The sequence below is a fragment of the Epithele typhae genome, assembly GCF_022376455.1.
Source record: "Epithele typhae strain CBS 203.58 chromosome Unknown BXZ73scaffold_61, whole genome shotgun sequence".
Classification (NCBI taxonomy): Eukaryota; Fungi; Basidiomycota; class Agaricomycetes; order Polyporales; family Epitheliaceae; genus Epithele; species Epithele typhae.
In genome coordinates this window covers 182,049-206,096 of record NW_025954252.1, presented here as the reverse complement: position 1 = coordinate 206,096, position 24,048 = coordinate 182,049, and the positions used below count along the sequence as shown (strand labels likewise).

The window sequence follows — 24,048 nt, the reverse complement described above, 5'->3', positions numbered from 1 at the left end:
GCACCTTCCGCTAGCTCTCTTCTCCCTCGCGTGCTCCAAGCGCCCCCCGCAAAAGCCTCCGGGCCACGATCACGCCTGAAGGCTGATCACGCGCCTCCGATCGCTTATAAACACAGTATCTTATCAGATACCCCTTCGCTCCCACCAGTGACCTCCCTCTCCATGATCCCCGCCCCTGGTGCCCCCCAGCCCCTCGCGCTCGCGCAGGGCTGGCAGCGCGTCACCCGTCTCCCAGACGCGTCCTCAGTCGATTTTGCCCCGGCCCCGGATCCCGCGCAGCCCTCCGCGGTCGCCATCGATGGCCACACCGTCTGCGCCTATCACACCCTCCCCCGCAGCCTGCAGCTCGTCGTCTCTGCCATTGGGACGCCTTACGAGAATGCCGCGGACCACGTACCGACGTACCGCCTCCTCGAGCTCCTCCCTTCGTCCGCCGTCGGCGGCGCGTCCTCCGCGCTCTCCGTCCCTGATCTCTGGGCCGCCATCTACGCCCTCCACACACTCTTTCACACCCAGGAAACCATCCCCGTCGTCTTTTCGTCTGCGTTCACAAATGCGCCCGAGCTTTCTGCCTACCTCCTCAACTCTGGTCTCGCGCGCAAGCGCCACACCCTACCCGGAGACGCGTCCGGCGCGTCCGAGCCCGAGCACTTCCTCCTCCGCGATACCTTCTGGGCCGGCGCAGGCATCGCTGGCTACCACACCCGCGGCTGGCTTCGCGGATCCTTCGCGCGCCGCGCAGAGACCGGCCCCTTCCCGTGCACCGAGTCGTTCACCCGCACCCCGCTCGTGATCGCCTCGCACCCCCTGCGCCCACCGAAGCCGCCTCAGGGCGAGGTCATCTACGCCAACTACATCCCCTCCATCGGCCAGACGCTCACCGTCACCTCCTTCGACCTCGACGGCGTCGCGACGGGCTGCGAGCCGGACGGGACCTCCGTCCACCTCGCGACCTTCCACCGCTGGCACAACTCGGACCACGTCCACCGCGGTTGGGGCGAGCGCGGCCCGCTCGAGAAGCACCGCGCATACGTGCGCGAGCTCGTGAACCACCCCGGCGTGCTCCCCGTCATGATGAGCTGGGATGGGGAGCTCATGGGCTATGCCGAGATCGTGTACGTTAAGGTGCGTCGCGGTCTGCCGTCTCTTCTTCTCCGCGTGCACGCGCACCGGGCCAATAGAATGCTCAAACATACCCGCGCTCGCGCTCACAGGAGAACCATGTGGGCGCGTACGTACTGGGCGGTGCCTGGGACTACGATCGCGGCCTGCACGTCCTCCTCGGCGACCTCAAGTTCCGCGGGCGCCACAGATGTGCGTCCACGCCCCGGTCCCTCGTCCCATGCGCAGATGCTGACCCGCTCTCGATGCATACAGCTCGCGCGTGGTACTCGTCCCTCCAGCACTTGTCCTTCTTGGATGAGCCCCGCACGCTCCGCATCGTGGGCGAGCCCAAGGAGTCGAACCAGTCCATGGTCGACGTCTGCACGGCGACGAACCTGCACGTGAACCACGTACGTGTGTCTCTCGACGGTCCTCGCGCCGCCGGCTCATCGGCGTGCGACAGGTGTTCGATTTCCCGTACAAGCGGTCATCGATGGTGTATATGCCGCGTGAACGTTTCCAGCGGCAGGACTTCCTGGGAATGATTGCCGGCCTCGTCGGGCAAGATGCCCCCAAGTCCGAGCGCACGCAGGCGAAGCTGTAACGCGTTTTGCGGCTGTATTTTGCTCCAAACGGTGGAGACGGCACGGTGATACCCACATACCATCTAGGCGGCCGTGCAGAAAATTATATACAATTCCCAATTCGCCTCGGGGTTTCTTGTTTGCAAGTACAAGGGGGATCTCGTGTGGTGCCGGAACTTCCCTCTCGTGAAAGGGGCGCGCTACACCTGGATAATCTCCACAACGTAGGCACATAATTCGGCCAAGCGGGCTGGAGAACAAAAAACGACGGACAAAAACCGGCCCCAACCAGGGTTCGAACCTGGGATCCCGTGCACAGCGTGACAACACCCAAAGCACGTATCTTACCACTAGACCATTAGGGCTGAGGGATCCAGGCTAAGTAGAGTTTACCAATAGTGTGATGCTGGCTACATTTCCTCTACCCGTTCCGGGCACATACGTCACCATTGGTGAACTTCCTCTTGGCAAACCCTCTGGTACTTATAACGCTCCTCCTCCTCCTCCCTTCTTCATTGCCACCACGTACTGCACGTAATACTCCCTCCTAACCTCGTTATCACCTCCTCAATGGCTCCTTCGCACCCTTCCCTTGCGCCGCCCCCGACCGCGCACCTCGGTGCCCAGAAGGCACCATCGGTCACACGAACACAACCATCGCCGGTCGCCGCCATGTCCGTTCACGAACCCACACCCCCAGGGGGCGCGGCCGCCCGTCTTCGTGGAGGGTGCATCCCGTGCCCGGTACGTCCCGTTTCTCATATGCGACGCGCGTGCTCGGCCCTGACTGTCGAGTTCTCAGGGCGGCTTCTGCTGCATCCTCCCCCTGCCATGCTGCTGCTAGGCCTGAATGCCTGACTCCTGAATGCACTGTTACTGTATTTTTCCGTCTGTATCCCTAGCCATTTGTTCTAATCCATAGTCCGCGCATATGTCTGTACGTTTCGCGTCTCCTCTGCATCGCAACGTGCGCATTCCCTTCGCTCTACGAGTTCCGGAAGGCCAACTAGCGATAGCCCTGAATCTTTGGTTTTGGCTATACGGCGCGGATATTCGTGCATCTCCTCCTCCCCCTATTCAAACCACAGGGGTAATGACAGCGGATCCACAAAGTCCATTCCACCGAAAACATATGGACAAAAATACATTGCGCACGGCAAATGCAGTGAACAGCCTTCAGAGCTCCTGCACGCTCAACAACCGCTCGAGCTCCTTCACCCGCGTCTCCCACCGTTCCACCTCCGCGAGCCGGTTCTCGAGCGACACGATCTCGCGGTCCATGTCCATCCGCTCCTCCGCGGTCCCGATGCGCTTGAGCGTCCACCGCCCGGTGCCGTCGCCCGCGATCGTGAGCAGCTGCGTGTGGTAGCGCATGAGCGTGGGCCTGCCGGAGCCCGGGGTCAGCACAGCCGTCGCGGCGCAGCCGGCGCACGCACCGGAGGGATATCGTGATGAGCGTGATCCCGAGCGACTTGGCGTGCTCGTACATCCGCCCCTCGACGTCGCTCGACACCGCGCTCGTGCACTCGTCGAGCACCGCGAACCTGGGCCGGTGGTAGAACACACGCGCCATGGCCATCTGCGTGCGGACCTGGTCAGCACGTCTGGGCTCCCGGCGCGCACACGCGCCGATCGGCTATCCGCGAGCCTGATTGACAATCGAGCGAGCACGCACCCGCTGCTTCTCGCCGCCGCTGAGCACGTCGCGCCACTCCTTGCGCGTCGACCAGCCGCCCTCGCGCGCGGGGAGGTACGCCAGGTTGACGGCGGCCAAGATCTGCATGAGCTCGTCGTGCGTGCGCCCCGAGGCGACGAACTGCGGGTACGAGTCGGGGTAGATGATCCTGCGGGTGGATCGTGTGGTCAGCCGGCCAATACAGTTCGCGAGAGAGTGGCTCTGGGCATCGAGGCACGAGTAACCTACTGGTCGAGCAGCGTCCCCGTCACCATGTATGCTCGCTGCGGCACCACGAACACGCCCCGCTTGCCGTGAGGCCGCGAGACGTCTCCGCCGCCCTGGGCTGCCCACAGGCCGGCGAGGACCCTTGCGACCGCGGTCTTGCCGACCCCATTGCTTCCCGTGATCATCAGATGTTCGCCCGTCTTGAGCTCGAATGACAAGCCGCGGACGAGCACGGTGTTCGCGGTCTTGCTTGCACCGGAATCTTCTGTCTCCGAGGGAGAGACCGAAATGTCTTCTGCCGTGTCTGACGCCGCCGCCGCGAATGCCGGAGCGACGGTAGGCACGCCCACATCCACATTCCGGACAGCAACCGTATCGGGCGAATCTGAGGGCACTACTGGCCGGGGTAAGTTGTGGAGCGTAGAGAGGAGGGTGTAGAGTCGCGTCGTCAAGCCAGCCAGCTCAAGGAGATCCTTGTATACATACATGAGCCGACCGCCAGCATCTGCAAGGGAAAGCAGCAGTCGTCTCGACGAGATGTAAGCTGACGAAGCGTCATTAGCACAGAGAAGGGAAAATGGAGGAGACAGTCTTACTCTCCGTCCGGTTGGCCACTTCGTTGTCCACTCTGCCATGGGCGCGAGGATCGCCCGTGGCTTGAATCCCTATGCTCCGTACCCGGGTGAGGAAGACAGGTATTGAGATGAGACAGTATCCGGCAGCGCTCCAGAGATACTTGATGAGGAAGTCCTCCGTCCACTCATAAGCTATCCTGATCTATAGTGGCGAAGGGCATTGAGAAAGTCGATCATGCACTATCAAATGAAGTGGTATACCTTGTATATTGAGTTGACGTGCTTGATCAGTCTCATGTACGCGCGCATTAAGATGCTACGTTCTCGAAGACCACCTCCGTAGAAGCTAGACGTTCGACCAGCTGAGCGGACGGCATGGGGTTGTACAAATAAGAGCTACTTACGCGACTTCTTCACTTTCTCGTCCGACCCTGCCCATACCGGCGCGGTATTCACCTTCGAGTCTTGCCTCGACTGCGGCCAAACGACCGAATGCCGGCGTAACTGCACGCAAAATCTTCGCGGTGACATAGTAGTTGAGGAACAGCATAGCTGTACCGCGAACACCTAACGAACGCGACAACTGTGATGTGAACAACACCAGGTCTAGAGATGGTTTGAGAACATTTCCGCTGTGCCAAGTATGTGAGGCCGGGGCTCAAGGAGGATGCCGATGCGGAAATACTTACTAGACCTGAGCCAGTCCTTCACAGAATGAATGGATATCCGAGGTGATGTATTGGTCAACATCGGACAATCCGCCTTCCAAGGCGACGCGGTAGTAGCGCAGGTCCGGTGAATGTGACAGGTACAAGTCGTCGGTGTAGTGGGTAAGTCGAGCCCCCATCTTGAGACAGAGCGTGGATTGGAGATGTCGGATCTAATGCAGGAAGTTGGTGGGACGCATCATATAAACATTCAAGACAACGCACCATTGAGTTTGTATACGTGCTCGGGATGGCAAGCAAAAACCACAGGCGAGACCTTTCGCGAACCCTTTCCCGTCGGCGCTCACCAAGTCGCGCACAATGCGTCCATCTAGTCGCGCCACAGCAACACTGAGTACTGTCCGGAGGACAAGGAAGAACGAGTGGGAGGCCAGTATGAGTGCTTCCTTCGAGCACCACGAAGGAAAGACTATCTTGAGTATGGCGAAGAGCTGGCGCAAGAAAGCCTTGTCCAAGTTCGGTTTCTGTCCTGCCGGGAGGAGGGGGAAGAGCTTCGCATTCTTGGCAAAGGTAGAGTCTGAAGTGGGGGTGATGTTGAACTGGAACGCGGCAGATACGCATGCATTCACACCACAGATAGTTGCGTTACGCACCTTGGAAATTCGGCCCTGGTATGGAACCAACAGAGTCTTGGAGCCGTCGGGCTCGTCAACATAGACCTGCTGCAGCGCCTGTGCGAGCTCCTCCTGGGTGATTTCGTTTCGTGAAGCGACACGCTTGAGCCTTGAAAGGAGCGTGCCAGGGAGCTTGAGTGTGCGATTGCGGAGGAGGAGGAGGAGGGTGAAGAACGCGACGAGGAGTGATCGTCGCGATTTCGGAGAGAGGTTGTTGAGCGCGGCCGTGCTAGGCAGACGGATGGCCATGGTGCCAGGCGCCCAAGAGGAAGGCCTGGAACGCACTGGGCGGTAGAATATGGGTGACGGACTGGAGAGAACGGAGACGCAAGGAAGAGCTGAGAGGAGACCGCTGGTATTGGCGTCCCCGATTCAAGAGCTAGGACATGTGTTTTCCCCACGGGCCGCCGGCCCTGCAAAGTGCATCATTACGGCAGAGGAGCATCATCGCAAGTACGTCCAGCTCTGTGAGGTGGAACACAAGTGTTGAGACTACATAAGACGGACGCGTGCGGAAAAGTCGAAGGGCATATTCACATCACACAGTGGGTTGAAAGCCAGGGTTAACACGCGCGATAAATGGGGGCGATATAACATCGCCATGATATTCGTATGACTAGCAAAGCGACAAGCTACAGCTACAGGTGAGCCGTGAACAATCTGCAAGCGAAGAGAGAACAGTCAGTCACTGCGACAACACAAAGAGACTGATCGAGTTCAGACAAGTTTAATAATGATTCCGGATAGACGTTATCCTCATAGATGCTCTCCGTCGAGGGAGTCTGTTTTGTCATCTTAAAGGGCAAAACGAAACGTCTACTCACTTGACGTTTCTTGAAGCAGTCGAGGAGGATGTGGAGCGCCTTCGACCCAACGCCGTATTCCTCAACAACCACGCACGAGCAGCCGACGACCTCGTGGGGGTTGGCCTCGTGGTCGATTTGGTAAAGACCGGCCCCGGGACCTAGCACCTTCACGTCTCCGACCTTGACGAGCTTGATAATAACCTCGGCATGGAGCGCCACGATGGGCCTGATGTACTCGACCTCCGTGCAGGTGCGACAAACACGCACAGGTGCGCCTGGCGCTTGCTAAGGGCCTTCACGCGCTCACGGAACCCGCGAGCGAGACCGTTGTGGATGAGGGCGTCCTTCACGACTTGCTGCATGTGTACATACAGGATTGGAAAATGGAAATCTCATGAAGAGAAACAACCACGCACCTGAAGCGCATCCCCGAGAGCCTAGGTCGGGGCGGCGTCCACTTGGATTTCATCAGAAGCGTCAAACATCCTGGCACTGTGCTTCAAGTTCAATGTCGCACTGGCATGACAGAAGACGCACATTTTGGGTTGGGGGACGGAGCAGGGATGGAGCAGGGGAGCGATGTCCGTGTTGAGAAGAATAGAGTTCGTCGCTGCTCGAGCCTGTGAACTTAGTTGTGAAGCAGGTCCAAACTTCAAAGTCCGCCGGCAATCCCCAGTGGCTCACCTGACCCATGATTCAGGCGCTTATTCCCTTGAAGTTCACCATCTCAGACCATCTCGCGCTTGAACTTCCTCCTCGTCACGATAAATCACCTGGTGCCATGACCTGTATTTCGCTCATCGTATTGTCTCCCGACAGTATGGCGCTTGTTCACGCGCACGACGGGGCAAAGCGTACGTCGCTCAACATATGCTAACCCAGTATGGTGCGATAAAAATAAGAAGCATCATATCTGTGCAAGCATTTTACTTACCACATCACACTGGCACAATTGGTCTTGTCTCTCTTGAGCTCAACGTGGTCCCAGCTGCAAATCTTGCGCTCTGCAACGCGCTGGATGACATCGTCTGTCTTTGGAGTTTGAAGGATGGAGATTTGAAAGGGTAGCATGAGAGCTTTGCGCAGGCTGAGTCGAATGAACCTTGTATGTCCTCGATCATCAAGCCTTAGTTCCACGCAATTCGGAATGGAGCAGTGCACACGCATATAGCGTTGTCTGTGTCCCTGATTCCTAAAGGAGTGAGCTGCGCTTCCACAGGGGATGTCACAATACACTCAGCTGAAACCCCAACACTTGGTCGGGCTATTGCGACAAATGGGTGCAGCAACTTTGGGATGTTTTGCGAACGTGGTTATACGTGAGCTCAATTGGTGGATGTCTAGTTCCGCTTGCTTGTGTGCATGTTACGAATGACCACTCTAGTTGCAGAGCCCGGATGGCTCTCGGCCATGTCTCCGGAGAACGGCACAATTTACGATGTCGACATCCCATCGGCCTCGATCCAGGCAATATTCTATTCCTCACACGAAATGACAGTGCGATCTTTGGCCTGGTCCCCAGAATCTTGCGTGAGCAGCCTGTGCCCATTGTGCAAACATCCCCCACTCAACTGCCTCGTTCACAGCTTCTGCTCTCCGACTTCGAAGACGAGCGCCTCATTCTTCACGACGTACGCACCTCGTCTTCGGGAAAGGCTGGCTCCGGAGCAGTACCAGCCTTCGGCGCTTCAGCGGCCGCGCGCTGAGCACAGGCATGTCCCCAAATATGTAGTCTCCGGCTCGTCGGACAAGACTGCTACAATGTGGGACATCGGCGCTCAGGCCGAGGACAGCAGGCGCGTGCGCGACGGGCGGAGAGGACGTCATGGTGCGGTGGTGGTGGAGCGCTGGTAGTGGTTGAACCCTGCAGACATGCGTACACACGTATTTCGGAGCGTTGTCACCTTGTCGAAGAACATGTGTTCCAAACATACCAAATACGCCGCAGGGAGCTGCCAGATCAGCGCTCAAGCGCTCAGCTTCAGCACGAGCGCGTCCTGCGACAGCCCCAGGCGCGTCTTGCCTTGCCCCTCCGCCACCACTATCCTCACCGCTCCCACATGGACGTCGAGTCCCTCAAAAGCGCGCTATCTCTGCAGGACGATGAAGTGGATGAAGTACGTGGGCGCTTGGAAGCTTGTGTTACGTGCAAGTCGCATTGATTGAAGCAGCGTGCTAGGATCTCGGCGTTGCGCTGACCAGTCTCGTTATCACTGCGGTGCACGACAAGGATCCAAAGTGCACTTTGTCCGCCGTTCTGGATGCAATAAACCACGCAGGTAGTGCCCGCTCTCTCGTACGTGCTCTACGAGTCCGCATTCGCGACCACCCTTAACGCTCACACAGGAGCCGTTAACGATCATCCCGATTGTGGTTTTGAGCACCCGCGACGGTGCTGACAACCTCATGGATCTAATGGCAAGGGAGAACAGTGCCAAGGAAGTTATGATGGCGGCCGAGGAGTCTATGGAACGTCTGCATCTTTGGTTACAATCAGGGGATGACGAAGATGAGGAGCATAGCGAGTCGCAGGGTCGTGCGTCTGCAGCCCAACAGCTCATACGTCTCATCCGATCCTACGCTATCGGTGCGTCCAGTGAGCTCATATGTGTAGCAACTTGCTCTTACGTCGCTTTCAGCGATACCTAGATTGCCCACGTGGAAGAAATCGCCGGCAAATGCTCTCCGGTCTCGGATATCAGAGCTGGAGTCGACAATATCTTCGATCGGTGCTGAAGTGACGCGCGACGAGGCCCTTGGGATTGTGGAGGCGGTGGTACAGTGTGGGTCTGCGTTGGCTGAGGGTTCCGACGACGAAGCCAAAGTGAGTTCACATCTGTCGAATTCGCGAATGATCATGGTGAAACGGTGGCCCAGGCTATTCTCGTCCATGTCCTCGAGGAGACGACTATGACGTTTGCCAACTCGTTCAAAGCGTCCTTGGCGAAGGCCGCCTTTTCCACGCACTTTCCCCGGCTCATTGTTCCTCAACTTCAACCCGCGGGCAGCGAAGCGCGCTCCCGAGACAGAGTCGCCGATGTCTGGGTAAGTTTCGAGACATCTGCGTCGATATCTTCTCACTTTGGTATAGCATACATTGCAGGTGCTGGGCGTCACCTCGAAATCTTGTGAATCGTCGCCCTCGTTGTCTCACTTCATTCTACTTGCCCATGACCGATCGTACACTTTCTCATTGGCGACTATCACATCTTTCTTCCCGGTTATCCTCGCCTCTATCCAACTCAACGTGGCTTTTGACGAAACTCTCTCGGTCCTCCTCTCGGTCTTCGCAAAGCTACGCCAGGATGTACCTCATTTCACTTTGGACACCGATCTGATAGCCCCGCTTCTGGATCTACTCCCCCACGTGGCCAGCAACCACAGTGAATCGGATATTCGTCACTACGCCTTCCGTGTCATCTCCCTTATCCTCATCTTATCCCCGTCTTTGGTTCGCCTTCGTGCCTTGCAGGAGCTGCTCAGCGATAAAGACCTCCCAATTCAGATGCGAGTCGCTGCTGTCGGCTTGCTCAAGGAAGCCGTTTTGGAGGGCCTGTCAGCCCCTGACGGCAACGTGTTTGCGACCCCTCTGCTTCTGACCACCTTTGGACCAGTTGTTCTTCGGCTGGACGATGCAGCAACTCTGGATTTGGAGGGCTTCATGGACAGCGCTGAGCCTTTGCGCTTGGTGGAATGCCTGGGGTTCTATTACGTCGTTCTACAGAGAGACCTGCACAACCAGGTCCGTCTACTGCCCATATGCCCGCTCATGACCAACGTTGACTCCGCCGGCTACTGTCACAGACTGGCGTCAGAGACGCCGAGTCATTGAGGAACGTGCAGCTGGCGCTTTTGTCCCCTCTACGCACCCACTTGGAACGTTGGAAAGCCGGTATGGCGTCTCTCCTATGTAGTTGTACGCCCATTTAGCTGACTTCCTACTCCAGAATTGATAGCAAATACTGGCGATCATGATGCCGAGCTGCAGCTCGGCATCCTGGGGATGTGGACAGACCGGGTTCAAGGCGCTATCGACGCCATTGCTGTTTAGGGAGCCGTGAACGCCAATCTCATGTATATCCTTGTACGCCGAGGCAGCCCGCCAAGTCACCGGTTCTGACAGTCCCACGTTCGTCACCGAAAGGACCGACTGTTCTGGTGCCGTGCCGTTGAACAACAGGGGTTTTCAAGATGCCGATGTCGGAGAAGCTCGGTCCCGTGCTGCGCCTCCGTGCCGGTAAGCCTGGTGGGAAAGTAATCCAGGACGCAGGCGTCTGCCGGACAGAACATCTGTCTTCCAGCTACCTGTAATCCAAATCTCTCCCAGGTTCCATAGTACCTCAGTCTAAAAATGACACCCTTCTCATTAAATCAACATTTGTCCAGATACACCGGAGGCGGCTTGCAGACTCGGCTACGCGCGGCCAAGCTCCCTGGCTCAAGACCCGTGTGCTCTTTTTCGCAACTGCGTGAACGCAGAGTTAGCGGTAACGTACATCCGAGTCTCCCGATATCCGGCTCACATCACCTTTCATGAGCATAAATGCACGTCCCGCGAGCGAGAGCAGCGGAATGAGCTACGCGTTCTCCCCCAGCTCTCTCCACCCTACTTCTACACATCCTCGTAGGGGTGCACTGGCATCTGAGTGTGCAGGCAAGTAATGTCCGGGAATAATGTTCTCCTCTCTTGCTGACACTACACAGAGATCGGCATCCACATCATTATTCCAAGCCCTGCCGCGCGCCAGCACACTCCGCTCCAACGATGCCGGAATTGACCACCGCAATCGTCGGATACAATCTCGACACCACGGTCCTTACTGCAAACATGGTTGGTGTCGTGCTATCTACAGTGGCATATGGTGCTGTCTTTTGACTCATTTCCGTTGGGTCGAAGAGCTGATTTGGAGCAGGCGTACATCTCGCACTCTTTCTCTACGTGGTTCGCCTCTACTTCGACCACAGATTATGGGCGCGTCACTCGCAGAGGAAGGCTCCACCGAGCTGGCGGCTGCTCGCTTACGCCATTCCAATGTTTCTACTCGCTACCGCCGGCTTGTGCCTGCAAACATGGCTCACCCATCGGGCGTTTATTGGAAATCGCGGCTTTTCGGAAGGACCAGTGGCCTTCATGATCTCCGATGCCAAGTACCCAGGAAACTTGGCCGTTACTTCCATGTAAGCTTTATCTCGTCACATTTACAGAACAGGTGCTAACATGGTGTCTCCAGATACGTGGTACTGAACTGGTTCTCTGACGGCATGTTGGTAGGTTGTTCGCAAAGATGCTCGCTATGGGCTGACTGAGTAAGAACCGCAGCTATGGCGCTTTCATTGCATATTCAAGACCTATACAGGCGTCCGATGCATATGCGGCGGAATGTTTCTGGGCCTTGTCGGTGCGCCTCCTTGGTATCGTATCAGACGAACACTATAACCTCATAGTGCAGTTCCACAGTCACCGGATCGGTTTTCATGCCAAGCATCAGCCAGTTGAACATCAACATATGGACGAACACCAGTGCGAGCGCCTCCCTCGCGTACCTCGCTCTGTCCCTGTCCATCAATGTCTTGCTTACCGTCTTCATGGTCGTTCGCCTATGGTGGCACTACCAGCATACCCCTCCCGAGCTCATCACCGGTCGATTCACCTCCCTGTTCTCTTCAATCCTATGGATGTTCATCGAGGGTGCTTCAGTCTACTCCGTCGTCGCCTTCATCGGGATTATCGCTCTGGCTACGAAGAGTCCAATCCAGATCGCCCTTCTTCCCACGTTGGGACAGCTCCAGGTGCGTTTTACCTAACACTCCCCGACTTGCAATAACATCCCCTCACAGGCGATCCCGTCCATCATGATAACCGTCCGCATCACAGAGTTCAGCGCCGGTTCCCTGGACACCTATCCGACCATGCCCACCAGCATCCGTTTCAACACCACGGCAAGTGATCGTCGAACACCAACGCCCGAAAAGGCCTTCAACGATAGGCCGCCATCATATCCCGCGCGTTGTGTCTCCAGAGCCTCCTTGGGGGAGAAAAGATCACTGGGAGGCTCAACGCTCATCGGCGGCACCCAATCAATGAATGCTTTCTCCACGAACTCCTTCCTCGCGCCCTCATCGACCCTAGAACCCCGCGCGGAACACCCAGCGAATCCTGACGTCCCGCTGATCACGCTGGATCCAGCCCCATCGCTCAACGACTGGGTTATATGGGAGCGATCACCTCTCGCCCCCATATCTATGGTGTGATCCACACCGGGCCAGATTGAACCGCCCGCCCTCTGGTCCGCGTGCGGACCTCCAGCGTGGTTCCGCCACGGCCCTCAGCAGACGCGCCCATCTGCGACTTTTCCCCGCTGCAAAGCGGGATGCATATCTCTTCCTCCGCGCGGAGAGGAGAGAGAGCGAATAGAGTCGGGGAACCTCGGTACGCGTCGAGAGCGATGAGTCCTTTGCATTACCTTCTGGACGAGCAATCTGCGACTGTCGTTTCGCTCAGTAGTTTCCTTTTGACGGACGGACTCTTTGATACCAGAACATGTACATTGCCCATGTATCCGTCTGGAGGCGCGTCGATTGCCCACCGTATGTACACTACGTACAAATAGATGTCGAACACAAATCCCTGCGCCCGCGCTCGTCCACTGCACGACATGTCCGTCGACGGCGACCGTGACCTCCTTTGACAACTCATACTAACACCGACGTGCAGAAGGAGAGCACTGTCTCCCATGTCTCGCGCACCGAGCGCGCGCGCGGAGTCGGCTCGATGACGTGCAACTCTGCCCGTCTGCCGTTTTTCTGCATCGTTTGAGCGACAGCTGCCGCTTGCTCTGTTGTGAGGGTGTTGGAAGAGGGCTCCGGAGTGAGAAGCATCTGGAAGGATCGACAGGGTTGATTAGGACCTGGTACGATGCTACCTTTCGAAACGGGCCTACCAATAGAGGGGAAGCGATGCTTTCAGCCATCTCCACCGGCGATCTTGCCTGCGGAGAGCTTGACGCGCTGTCGGCGGATCCACCAGTTATTCGTGACCGGAGGTCGGCCACACCCGCGACGAACAGCCGGCGGGGGTCAGCCAGTGCGCTGAACACCATCTGTGCGCTTTCCCCTTGCCCGTAAATGATTGCCCTCGTGGGATCCACAAATGCTCGCGCGCCAAGGGCTTGCACAGCTGCAGCACAAGCGTCCGCATCAGCCACCACAGGACTGGCTGCCAAATCTCCCGGCGCTGTCCGAACGACGTCGCTGACGCTGGAATGGCGATCGTACTTCAGCGAGCGCTCATTGAACAAAGATCGTGTACTTACTATGCGAAGCCTCGGGTGGTGAACGCTTGAATGTCCCAGTCGAGACTCTGCGGATGGAAGCGGTATGGACCGCCTCGGATATGGACCACCACAGGCGGCAGTTCATCCGGAAGGCCGCCAGAGTATCTGCAGTTGACCGGAGGGTAAAGCGTAGCGTGTATCGTTTCTGGTCTTCGAGGATGTTCCAGTTCGAAGGACGTAGGGGTGGAGATGGAGCGGGCCGGGATGGTAGGAAGGCTGGCGGATCGCTGCGAAGTGCCGATCTCGACGAAGGAGAGAGTGCCAAGCACGTCGCGGGTGTCAACGGTCATCTCGACGACGGCCATTGGAGACGTCTCGGTGCTGCCCATGAAGATGACCTTGCCGGGCGAGATGCTGCGAAGGCGGAGCGCGAAAGAGTAGGGGGTGGAGATCTTGTGATACGCCCCATCTGATATCTTGAGCACGTGGAACTGCGTTCGGCCTTTGCAGAAGCCAGCGTAGAGGACGTGGTCTCCGTCCAGAGCTGCCATACTTGATAATTCAACTACCTCACGTGAGCTGGGCGAGGTATCGGAGCCAGCAAGACCACTCACGGCAGGCATGGGGATCTACAAGACCGTCCGCAAAGTCCGGAGAAACTAGGGGCCGTGCCGCGTTATCTTGAATGTGGAAGATCCACGGAACTATGTGACCGAGAGCGTCGGTGGAAATCAAGAGAGTGGATGGATTGACCCAATAAGGCCGACTGACGGAGGAGACACGGGGGTCTCCCAGAATAACCCGCGACGCATTGCTGAAGGCCAGGGAGTGCCCTTCGCTTGTTTCATGGACCTGAGTCTGCCAAACCCAAGCCTCGCTTGCGAACTGACTCTTCCATCTGCGCAAGAGGTGAGAGGCCCTTCAAACGGGCTAGAGAGGGAAACGTCGCACTTTAGACGTAGCACCAAGTGTTGTCCATCCGGGCTGAACCGCGGGGCGTCCCAGTATACTTGCTCGCCCTCGACGTCTGGTGGGGGTATAACTTGTACGTATGAGGTGTCGGAATCAATGAAGGAAAGCCGTCGGCCGGCATCGGCTACATCTTGTTCTTCAAGGCAGGCTACGATGAAGTGTGGGTGCCCAGGATGAACATCGAAGTCCATGCATCGCCACCCTGGAATTCTGCCGTGGGCGCTCAGCGCTATGCAACGGAGGAGTACTGACTCACTTACCTGAACTGATGGGGAATGGTGATCTCCGGGAATTAAAGCATATATCGGCCGTCCTGCTGATTGGAGAGAAGAACATTCCTCGTCGGCGACGATCCCCTCTACCTGAATCTAGAGACCAGGTTTCTTGATGCCTTGACATGGGGCACTCGAACAGGACATCGTGTGTCTCGAGATCCCTCACGACGTTCTTTCCATCTAGTGAACGTCAGGTGTGAAAGCATATAGCAAAGCCTCTCAGAATGCGCACCTTCTCCCCCGCGGCGCTCTGAATAGTACGCTGACCCTGTTACGCGATCCACGAATAGATCCTCAATGGTGTTGCAAGCCTGCACAAAACCGGTTAGCTCAAAGAGATTGGATCCCGAGGGCGAGATAACGTGCTCACCTCGAGGGTTTCTAGCCATTCAGGGGTAACGGGCGATTCCCAATACCCATACGGATGACGCACTCCTTGACCCAAATGAGCACCACCGCCCGCGCCCGCGCGTTTGTGTATACTAGCCGCCGCGCTCGAAATGTTTCCTGCCCACATCCTGTCTGTAGACAAAAGCCGGATCTGAGGGAGGGGATGGGAGGGAGGTACATGGATGGAGACGGCTGGCGTGGGTCAAGTACCTCCCAGAGCAGACGGTGTCGATGACGAAGGCCACCGGAACGCCTCGCAGACGCACGTACGCGTCGGCGCACGAGCATAACGCCACTCTCGCGTCAGCTCGCGCTAGCCGGTCGAGCGCTGCCTGCTCTGTCATCTCCGGCCATGACAACGTAAGCGTGCAGAGGGTGCCTTAGCAGGACCAATAGCTCGATGGCCGTCCGCCGGTTTTCGCGGTCTGTCGGGGCTGGCGTTGAATGATGGATGCTGCCCCGGGTGGAAAGGCGCCGAGGAGCCAGAGGGATATACGCAGCCTGTATTCAATGAACCGTGGACTTACGGGATACAATCCTCATGTGCATGTCCTTAAAGCGTTACGTGTCACCCTGAACCTGCCTTCCTTGGATGCCGATCTCCTACTCCAGCGGCTTGAAACGCAGCTCCAGCAACCGCAGGGGGATGTAGCAAATCCCTGCCATCGCAAACGCGAGCTCGAACCCGATGTCGCCGGTCTTCCCCGCGATGGGCCCGATGAACCACACTTGGTCGATGGACGGCACAATCAGAGCGCATGCCAGCGCACAGGCCCCAAGGGCCGCGAGGCCGGGCGGAAGCGCGCGGGGATTATCCCACTGCCTGAGGTTGTACGCCGTGAAGTCGCCGTGGCGGGTAAGCAGGTGCTCGGCGAGAACGACAGCACCGAACGCGCTTGCCCAGTATCCGATCAGGCCTAAGAAGTTGGTGAGGGCGTCGTAAAATTTGTGTGCGCCAATGATCGAGATTGGGATGAGGCTGGGAGCAAACCGGCATTAGAAGATGACCCGAATATCGAAGAAAAGTGCGGGCATACATGGCGGTGGCGAGAATGGAGAACATGTAGCGAGGGATGATGGAAAGTGCTGGGATGAACACTTGGAAGCTGAGGCTGAACGAGTAGAAAGTTGGCGCGATGTTCGCGGTGACACTCAGAGCCATGAGAACCGTGAGGAATTTGCCGAAGTTTCCTGTGGGTTGAAGCATGGCTTCGACGAGGCCACCAACATTTCCTCCATCGTACCCCGCTTCCCAGGCAGGGACCAAAGGGGTAGAGACTATGACTGCGGCGCCTAAGCATTGTAGCAGAATCTGTATGGCAACGTGAGTTGCATCATTCTGTGCTAGGTGACAGTACTCACAATGGGGATGTTGAATCCTAGGTACGAGCACATAAAAATCTTCCAGCTGTGCAGCGGTATGAGTGGTCATCGCAGAAATGCGGAAACGAATAACAGTGCGCACCTTGGCACGGAAGGGGTGTAATAAATCGTGAAGTCGGAGCCGAGGGCGCAGTACGTGATGACGAATCCCGCGATGGTGGCTCCAAATGACAGCACAGCAGGTGCAGTTGCAGGCTCGGATGGTGGGGGGTTGGTGAGATGCTTTCCGCCTACACCTAGGGCTACCAGATAGACGATGAGGACGGGGATCCACACAATTCGTTCATACCTGAGTAGAACGTCAGTAAAGAGAAGCATAGGACACACAAACACAAACCAGTTGAGAACACGGTATCCACAGAACGAGACAAGGAGAGATATGACAGCTATTACTACAATTCCGACGCTGGTGGGAATCAGTGAGCTAAGGACAATGGGTATATTGATGGACCACAAACCTCCAGCTAAGCTGACCGTTGGATATGCTTGAGAGGGTTTGTCCTCCCAGTATACAGTTAAGAATACAAAAGCCCATCATGGAGCATAGATTGAACACGCTGGGTATGATCACTCCAAAATACCTGCATATGATGAGCTCGTGAGATCAACGACGGCAAGAAAATACTCACCCAAAACTATAACGAGCTTGGCACATCTGTCGCAGTCCAAGCTTGGGTCCCCATGTTGAGCTGGTTGTATGCGCCAAATCCGTAATTGGTTGAGGGTTACTTCAAAAAGGGACTTACAAGTACGCTGGCAAAGCGCTGCAGAGCAGATTGAAGAACAGGATGACTAGACATGAATCTCGGAGACCCAAGCCAAAGATCACAGGCCCAAGCGTCCCAGCAGAAAACCTGAATACCGAGAGGTGAGCCACATCTTCACAGCGACGGAAAAGAAGGGTGCCTACGACAGGATATTCATATTGGCAGACAGCCAGATGAAGAAGATCTTGTTGTACTGCGTATCAACACGCTCGCTCGCAGGGACTGGGGTGATACCTGTACAAGCCAGGCCATCAACAAACAACCGACAATAGCGTAAAGGGATTACACACCTCTGGTCTCCAAACCCCACTGGAGCAACGTCCTGGACCACTTGTGCTGATAGTGCCAGTCCTTCTGCGCTTGCGGAGCGCGCTCGGCGAAGGAGCCACCATCCATCTCGACGTCGACGCCGGACTTCTCCATCACGGCGTTGTATGTATGATGCTCCTGTGCTAAGCAATCGTCCGCGTTGAGGGTCGGAGAACCGGGTGGTCGAGAGGAGATAAGAATCACGAGAAAGATTTCGGAGAGAGGCCGGCTCTGACTCACGGAAAAAACACCCAGGTCGGGAAACTCAAATGGCATGCTCCGGAACGCTGGAAAGTGATGGCATTGTGTGCCGGCCTCCTGGACGATCGAGCGTACAACAGTGGAGGGAGGCGGGAGATTGTGAGAACGTTTGTGCAAGGGCCATGGCAGCAGAGACAAAGCTCTAAAGTCCAAACAGGCGGAGTTCGCGGACTCGACGTCCAATGGTACAGGCCCTAACCCTATTTCTGGGTTCTGTTCCGTTCGTTATCTGTGCTTGTATGGGTTACCTACAAGTAAGTAGTCACGTTGTTTCGAGAGAATCCTCTGATCCATGGAGTAGAGCAGACAGCGTTTCCGCAGCACGACGATCAGAGTACTTCGTATACAACATACTCGTTCTGACATAGCTAAGAAAACGATGAAGGTACATGCACGCAGCCCATCGACACAACTTGCTCGACTGACGAGCGCGGAAAAATGCGTCCCTGAAGCCTGGTGGTTGAGCGTACCCGAGGTTGTAATCATGAACTGGTGTGGTCGTTACACCTTCGGCTGCAGGTGCTGCCTCTTTTTGTTCCTCCACCTTGGCCGCATCATCGGCCTCCGCTTCTGCGGGAGATTCCACAGCCTCTGGAGACGACGCGTGGTGGGTGGATTCCACTTCTGCTGCCTCTGAGGGGTAACCGGCTTCTCAGACTCGGCAGCGGTGGGCTCGGCATCAGCTTCTTCGCCCTCTTCATCCTCTTCGTCCTCTTCATCTTCGTCCTCCTCCTTGCCATCGTCCTCCTCCTCCTCCTCCTCTTCCCCTCCTCATCTTCCTCCTCTTCGTCGTCATCCTCCCCATCCTCTTCAGTGGCGGCAGGCTCTTCAGGCAGTGGCGCTGCGGCTTCGGAGGTCGCCTCATTCACGAAGTCGATAACCTTCGGGTCTTCAGTCACCGGTTCCTTCGCAGGCTCACCAACAGACTCAGGCGCCAACTCCTCCACTGCCGCCTCGGTTTCCTGCGCAGGAGCATGCTCCTCCACCTCCTTCGGCTGCTCCGCCGTCGGCGGCTCCGCGAAGTACCCCGCCGGCTCCGGCTCCTGGCGGGGCATGTCCGCGCCCGACGCCGCCGCGGCGCGTTCGGCCGCGATCTCGCGGTCGATGTCGACCTCGGACAGGTCGCCCTTGGCGAGCTCCTCCGCGACGCTGAACGCCTCGCTGTACACCATCGTGTCCGTCCGGCTCCGCCCGAACTTGCGCGGGCTGTTCGTGCGCCCGTGCTCCGCCAGGCCGGGCGAGCCCGAGGCGCGGTCGCGGGCCTGCGGCACCCAGGCGTGCTCCGCGGGGGAGCCGATCCGCGTGAGGTTGTGCCGCGGGTCGAGCGCGGCGCCGAGCAGGCGTGGGGGCTCGACGGGGCCCGCGCCGCGCTCGTCGTCGGACATGGCGGTGAGGCGTGGGGGGATGACGAGGAACTCGGCGGGGACGAGCTCGAACTTGGAGGTGAGGGCGAGGAAGCGGGCGTAGAGCGAGGACTCGGCCTCGGCTTGCTCGAAGGCTTCGCGGTGGTGGAAGTAGGCATGAGCGAAGATGCGGCCGAGCCGGCGAGCGAGGGAAGAGAAGTGGCGCTTTGAGGAAGGGGGGACAGATAGTCTGGCAGAGATGCGTTGGTTGAGCATGCGGGCTGAAGGATGGAGTACTTACCGTGAAGGGAAAGCACGAGGGGAATTTAGCAGAGCGGTGGCACTATCGAGTGTATGCAGGATGTAATCTATAGCGCAACATTGCTAGGGCGTAATGTTAATAGACAGGCTACTTGGGGGAGATGGGCATACTTACTTCCATGGCGCCGTCATTTCCATGGGCAACGCACAAGTACAACCACTCGCCAGCTTTCATTTCCGGGCACGTACTTCGCGTGCACTCCTGCTGCAGCATGGTGATCAGAGGATGCGAGAGGTCCTGAGCCAGCCGTCTGATCTTGGCGGAAGGGTCGTGTCAACGCACGGGTGGAGGAGAAAGCGATATGTGACGCACCGCAGCTGCTCGTACACCCAGCACGCCTCATCAACGTTGATGTTGCTGGTGGCCTCCTTCTCTCCTTCCTTCTCCTCGGTCTTCGCGTCGGAGCTATCTGGACTGTCGGAGCCCTTGCCCGGAATGGAGACGATCTTGTCTACGTCATGAACGTCCAAGCGTATGAGGAGGGAAATGTATTCTTGCAGCTGAAAGGCGCTGTCGAGAGCTGAGATTGGAGGCAGAGACTTGACGGGATAGAAGGAAGAAATGCGGGAGCCTTTGAGAGGGCGCTGGATGGCGACGGCAGCCATGGCGATGAGGGTTCGGCGTGCCAGAAGTCAAGCTGAACCTGGCCGCTGGTGAGGATGGCGTACGCGACGCGTTGACCGACGCGCAGGGCGGCGGCGTGAGAAGCACCTTCTTCTCCTGCCCAGGCGACACTTGTACTAGCGCCCCTTCTTGCCCACGCACGATGCGTACAATGCCAACTTGAACCCCAAAGCAGGTCCTCTGCTATGCCTCGCTTCGCATTATTCCCTCACTCAGACTGTTACCGTTAGGGTCGGAAGTTCGCCAGCACGCTGCAGCGTCAACCCTGCCCGCCGGCGCGCCCCAGGCCGCCGCTTCTTCATGGCACGCGGTCCCGATCCCTTCAACGCATAACGTCAGGCATTATTGGGCTGCCACCGACTCCGTCCCGCAACCCGGACCTTTCTACTCTGTGTCATCGTGTCGCCACAGCACCAACACTGAAGCTCTCGCAAGTCCAAGACCCAGGCGCTATTGTTCATTTCTCCTCCCGGGGGTTCGTTCCGAGACGTTGTCTTTTCTCTTGACCATACCTTCATCGACTCGACTACAATGATGCTTCAAATTTCCTCTGACGACGACGCGAAGAAGTACCTTGACGTGCTTCTGCTACCTCATTTTGAAGTATACAACAACCCTCACTGGGTGAGCAGAATCGTCGACCGTGTGCTTCCTCCCCATGTGCGCGAATTCTACACCACCCACTCGATGTTCGCCGCCATGTACGCTACCGCCGACCTACTCGAGCTCAAGAGCGGACGCATATATGTCTCAGCTACTATCTGCAGGTGTGCGGCGGAGGCAGCCGAGCACCCCGAACACGAAAGAGAAGAACGTCTGGCGACGGCTCTGGAGAAGCAAGCGACGACATGGATGGCGCATATGCTCTGGCCTTGTGGGTACTCTGTACGTTCCGAATCTGTTCACTTCCTTCGGCTGACACTGGGTGTTGTAGTCGCCGTGCAGGCTTACATGGATATCGAACGCTATCGTTACCGGCACCAAACCTGGACTCCCACCACACCAAAGACTGCAGCAGATGAGGCGAGATACAAGGCGCACCGTTTCAGGGAATCCGTGAGTACCTCCAGACCATCCGCTGGTGCCCAGAAGAGTGTTCATCCGAGAGTTCCTTAGATTCTGGCCCGCGACAGTTATAAGTGCTGCTTTACCGGTTTTATCCACAAGTGTGCCCCGGAAGTAGTCTTAAAGGACGCCACTCGGACGATCACTGTGGAGGTAGCGCGCATATTCAGGCATGAGGTAGCAACCTCTCACCAAGGGTCGACTGATGCTCAGGTGAGTCATCGTCTCTGCTCCCTGTACGCACTCCTGGAAACGCGCCATGCTAGAAATCTCTGGATATCACCTTGAAAGTCTTGGGCGACTATTGCGAGATAGCAGACTCTCTTCACACCATCGTTAACGACACAGATGATCCGCAGAACGCATTTTCGCTAGGGTTGGAACCTCAGGACGATTTCAATGATTTCAGCTGGTGCCTGAAGGCTACAGAGGTACGTGATACTTCAGACCGCCAGCAGCTTGCATGAATCTCACTTTTTGAAGACGCCCGATCGCTACGAGGTCTGCTACATGTCGGACAATGAACGATACCGAGGGTACCGCTCCATTCACACGCACATCACGTTCGTGGACCACAGCACCGAGTTCAGCACGTCATCCGATGGACGACAGGACGTGCCAGGTACTCCCAAGCGGCTGCTCAGGGCCGTACCCAACCCCGAGCTGCTGCGAATGCATTGTGCACTTGCGCATGTGATGCACCTCAGCGGCGCTACGAAGCTGTTCCGGGCACTCTGCATCTCTTGGGGGAAAACACAATACAGGTCCGGAGCTGCCGCCCACATAGCTCCCACTGGAGCAGCTTTCATGGCGCATGTGGTCGATGAAGATCCTTTTCTGATGATGGAGCTAAGAGCATCTCTTACCGCAGCGCTGAGCCCGCCATGAAGGAGTCCTACGTGCTCGCGGGCGAGCAAGCTCTCCCTGCTTGGTAGTCGACGATATACTTACTACGTATGGCATATTGAATCGCGTTGCATAAGGAGTCGCAGTGCATGTGCACTTCTTCGTGTGGCGAGAGATGAATGAACGATGACGCATAATGTCTGGTAACTTGTGTGGACCGCCTAACGAACGCACCATTATAGTACCGCCTAGCGAAATGCTTCGCTCCAGATGCTCAATGGTACGACACACGCACAGGCGACCTGCCTCCCGGGGAAGCTCCGCCTGCGCATGAACTCGTCCAGATCATGGCTGAGGGTGCAGTCCCAGAACTTTCTTATTTGTGACTTATGAGTTACTATAGTGGGCTCGGGCGGGATGGTCAGACGACGAGTCGCGAGTTCTCCGGGCGTGATGCCATATCGGCGGGTGAGGGGGTACTACGACAGCCTCGTTGGTCGGCTGTGTGGATCTGCTGGAGGTACCTCTGTCACCTTCTGTTCTACCGGCTTCCGTCGCCGTTCGTTCTGGGACATATGCTGAATCGCCATCTCTCTCTTCCAGTGCTGACCGGTGACGTCCTTACTCTCCACAGTGTACAGTGTACACACATGCGAAAACCTCTCCCACGAAATCCGATGCGCCGCTCCGTCCGTGCGATACGCAGACGAGGCGTCATATATCATGGCGCGTTGGCGTTCTGTACGAAAGATGATGATGTGTATAACCCCCGCTCTATGTAATTCACTCGGTTTCCGTTGGCATCGGGCGACGGGTGCGCAACCACAATCACATGCGATTCCCGGTCCCGGCCTCTTAGACAATACGGTGGTGTCGAGGGTGGTCCGCCTTCGGCGGACCGTCGAAAAGGGGCCAGGGGAATCTCTCCGCGCGCGTCCGTCTGTCCCCGTTCCCTTGCACACCCAGGCCCGGCGCACGTCGCGACTCGCCTTCAGGCCTCAAGGCCTCAGGCTTCGTCGCCTCGGTCGGGCGTATGCGGCGGGTTCACGTGCCGCGGCGCCTCGCCCTTCGGTCTGCACTCGGTCCGGGCGCTCTGCTCGTCGACCGTAGCAGGCGCCCGCTTCGGTCTTCGGACTTCGGTCGTGGACGGAGAGGAGTCGCCGGATTGGGGCGCCCTTGTTGCCTCTTACACGCCGAACGGAACATGTCGACATCCGGGATTCAAATATTCAATGCGAATTCAGTGTCCCTGGCGCTCTACGAAACGCAAGTCTCGCGGATATTTCTTCAAGCTTCATGTACTCCGTAGCAGTTGATGAAATATGTTTGATCGAAAAACTTGGGCGCCAAGATGTGGAACGGCACGGCGCGTTCTCCGTTGCAAATAATCCCTGCTCTCACTCGTCCGCTTTTCCGCTTCCAACGCACTCTCGCCCGACCACCCCAGTTCCAGCACTCGGGACAGCGCTCGCGGTGGAAGTCCCGCACGGGCGGTGCACCGGAATGGACACGTCTGGTGGTGGACTTGGACGAGAACGTTTTATCGTGCGTGCTATGAGAGCAGGATGGCCAAGGTGCGCCGATAGAGCTCTCGACAAATACCGCCCGCTGTCGGCGACGTGGAATCGCCGTGCTTCTTTCGATCAGGCCAACCCTGCGTTTGCGGGCGCTGTGGTGGTCCTGATTGTGGGCGACTAGTGAGAATAGAGGACAAGCGGTGGGCTGCGCCTGCACGCGGAGGCCAGGACTCTCCGTGCGAGACCATCAGGCAGCAGGCGCGAAGCTTACTCCACCAGGATAACGCTCGCGGAAGACGACTCGATCGGAAGCCATCGTCGCGACATCTTCGCATATATACCCCGTCGTCCCCCGTGCCTGCAATCCCCATCCGCCCGTCCCTTCC

The 24,048-nt window shown here is 57.4% G+C and overlaps 8 protein-coding genes and 1 non-coding gene across 9 annotated transcripts; 4 read left to right on the top strand and 5 right to left on the bottom strand.

Annotated features, from left to right (window-relative positions):
• Nucleotides 1-162: 162 nt before the first annotated feature.
• On the top strand, nt 163-1,708 carry BXZ73DRAFT_92177 (acyl-CoA N-acyltransferase; the record flags this gene model as incomplete). Its single annotated transcript, XM_048026271.1, has 5 exons — nt 163-178; nt 236-1,125; nt 1,215-1,314; nt 1,378-1,514; nt 1,568-1,708. 5 exons carry the CDS (start codon nt 163-165, stop codon nt 1,706-1,708), a joined length of 1,284 nt encoding a protein of 427 aa, XP_047874050.1.
• Nucleotides 1,709-1,968: 260 nt separating this feature from the next.
• On the bottom strand, nt 1,969-2,053 carry BXZ73DRAFT_t171. Its single transcript has one exon. It is a non-coding gene; the product is annotated as a tRNA-Pro (tRNA).
• An 811-nt stretch (nt 2,054-2,864) lies between these two features.
• Nucleotides 2,865-5,757, bottom strand: BXZ73DRAFT_92176 (ABC transporter transmembrane region 2-domain-containing protein; the record flags this gene model as incomplete). The annotated part of the gene is made up of 10 exons (XM_048026270.1): nt 2,865-3,072; nt 3,125-3,267; nt 3,364-3,532; nt 3,613-4,135; nt 4,188-4,368; nt 4,428-4,512; nt 4,571-4,798; nt 4,856-5,046; nt 5,182-5,433; nt 5,488-5,757. 10 exons carry the CDS (start codon nt 5,755-5,757, stop codon nt 2,865-2,867), a joined length of 2,250 nt encoding a protein of 749 aa, XP_047874049.1.
• Nucleotides 5,758-8,374: 2,617 nt separating this feature from the next.
• On the top strand, nt 8,375-10,365 carry BXZ73DRAFT_52793 (uncharacterized protein; the record flags this gene model as incomplete). Its single annotated transcript, XM_048020872.1, has 8 exons — nt 8,375-8,431; nt 8,494-8,610; nt 8,661-8,901; nt 8,954-9,138; nt 9,192-9,359; nt 9,406-10,056; nt 10,119-10,224; nt 10,271-10,365. 8 exons carry the CDS (start codon nt 8,375-8,377, stop codon nt 10,363-10,365), a joined length of 1,620 nt encoding a protein of 539 aa, XP_047874048.1.
• A 948-nt stretch (nt 10,366-11,313) lies between these two features.
• Nucleotides 11,314-12,194, top strand: BXZ73DRAFT_21839 (uncharacterized protein; the record flags this gene model as incomplete). Its single annotated transcript, XM_048017631.1, has 5 exons — nt 11,314-11,492; nt 11,546-11,582; nt 11,635-11,713; nt 11,773-12,104; nt 12,153-12,194. Coding segments are annotated over 5 exons (669 nt in total), but the record flags the coding sequence as incomplete, so codon positions are not given.
• An 813-nt stretch (nt 12,195-13,007) lies between these two features.
• Nucleotides 13,008-15,352, bottom strand: BXZ73DRAFT_80523 (uncharacterized protein; the record flags this gene model as incomplete). The annotated part of the gene is made up of 9 exons (XM_048023301.1): nt 13,008-13,193; nt 13,256-13,571; nt 13,628-14,132; nt 14,203-14,486; nt 14,540-14,630; nt 14,817-14,825; nt 14,923-15,015; nt 15,068-15,146; nt 15,206-15,352. 9 exons carry the CDS (start codon nt 15,350-15,352, stop codon nt 13,008-13,010), a joined length of 1,710 nt encoding a protein of 569 aa, XP_047874046.1.
• A 476-nt stretch (nt 15,353-15,828) lies between these two features.
• BXZ73DRAFT_52784 (NCS cytosine-purine permease) lies at nt 15,829-17,798 on the bottom strand (the record flags this gene model as incomplete). The annotated part of the gene is made up of 10 exons (XM_048020871.1): nt 15,829-16,204; nt 16,263-16,537; nt 16,588-16,633; nt 16,691-16,897; nt 16,940-17,014; nt 17,067-17,189; nt 17,238-17,297; nt 17,355-17,462; nt 17,519-17,609; nt 17,666-17,798. 10 exons carry the CDS (start codon nt 17,796-17,798, stop codon nt 15,829-15,831), a joined length of 1,494 nt encoding a protein of 497 aa, XP_047874045.1.
• Nucleotides 17,799-18,446: 648 nt separating this feature from the next.
• On the bottom strand, nt 18,447-20,215 carry BXZ73DRAFT_92173 (Mob1/phocein; the record flags this gene model as incomplete). The annotated part of the gene is made up of 7 exons (XM_048026269.1): nt 18,447-18,536; nt 18,591-18,704; nt 18,815-18,834; nt 18,865-19,538; nt 19,590-19,672; nt 19,725-19,860; nt 19,923-20,215. 7 exons carry the CDS (start codon nt 20,213-20,215, stop codon nt 18,447-18,449), a joined length of 1,410 nt encoding a protein of 469 aa, XP_047874044.1.
• Nucleotides 20,216-20,765: 550 nt separating this feature from the next.
• BXZ73DRAFT_105147 (uncharacterized protein) lies at nt 20,766-22,187 on the top strand (the record flags this gene model as incomplete). Its single annotated transcript, XM_048016154.1, has 5 exons — nt 20,766-21,108; nt 21,169-21,290; nt 21,351-21,512; nt 21,566-21,730; nt 21,783-22,187. 5 exons carry the CDS (start codon nt 20,766-20,768, stop codon nt 22,185-22,187), a joined length of 1,197 nt encoding a protein of 398 aa, XP_047874043.1.
• Nucleotides 22,188-24,048: the final 1,861 nt, after the last annotated feature.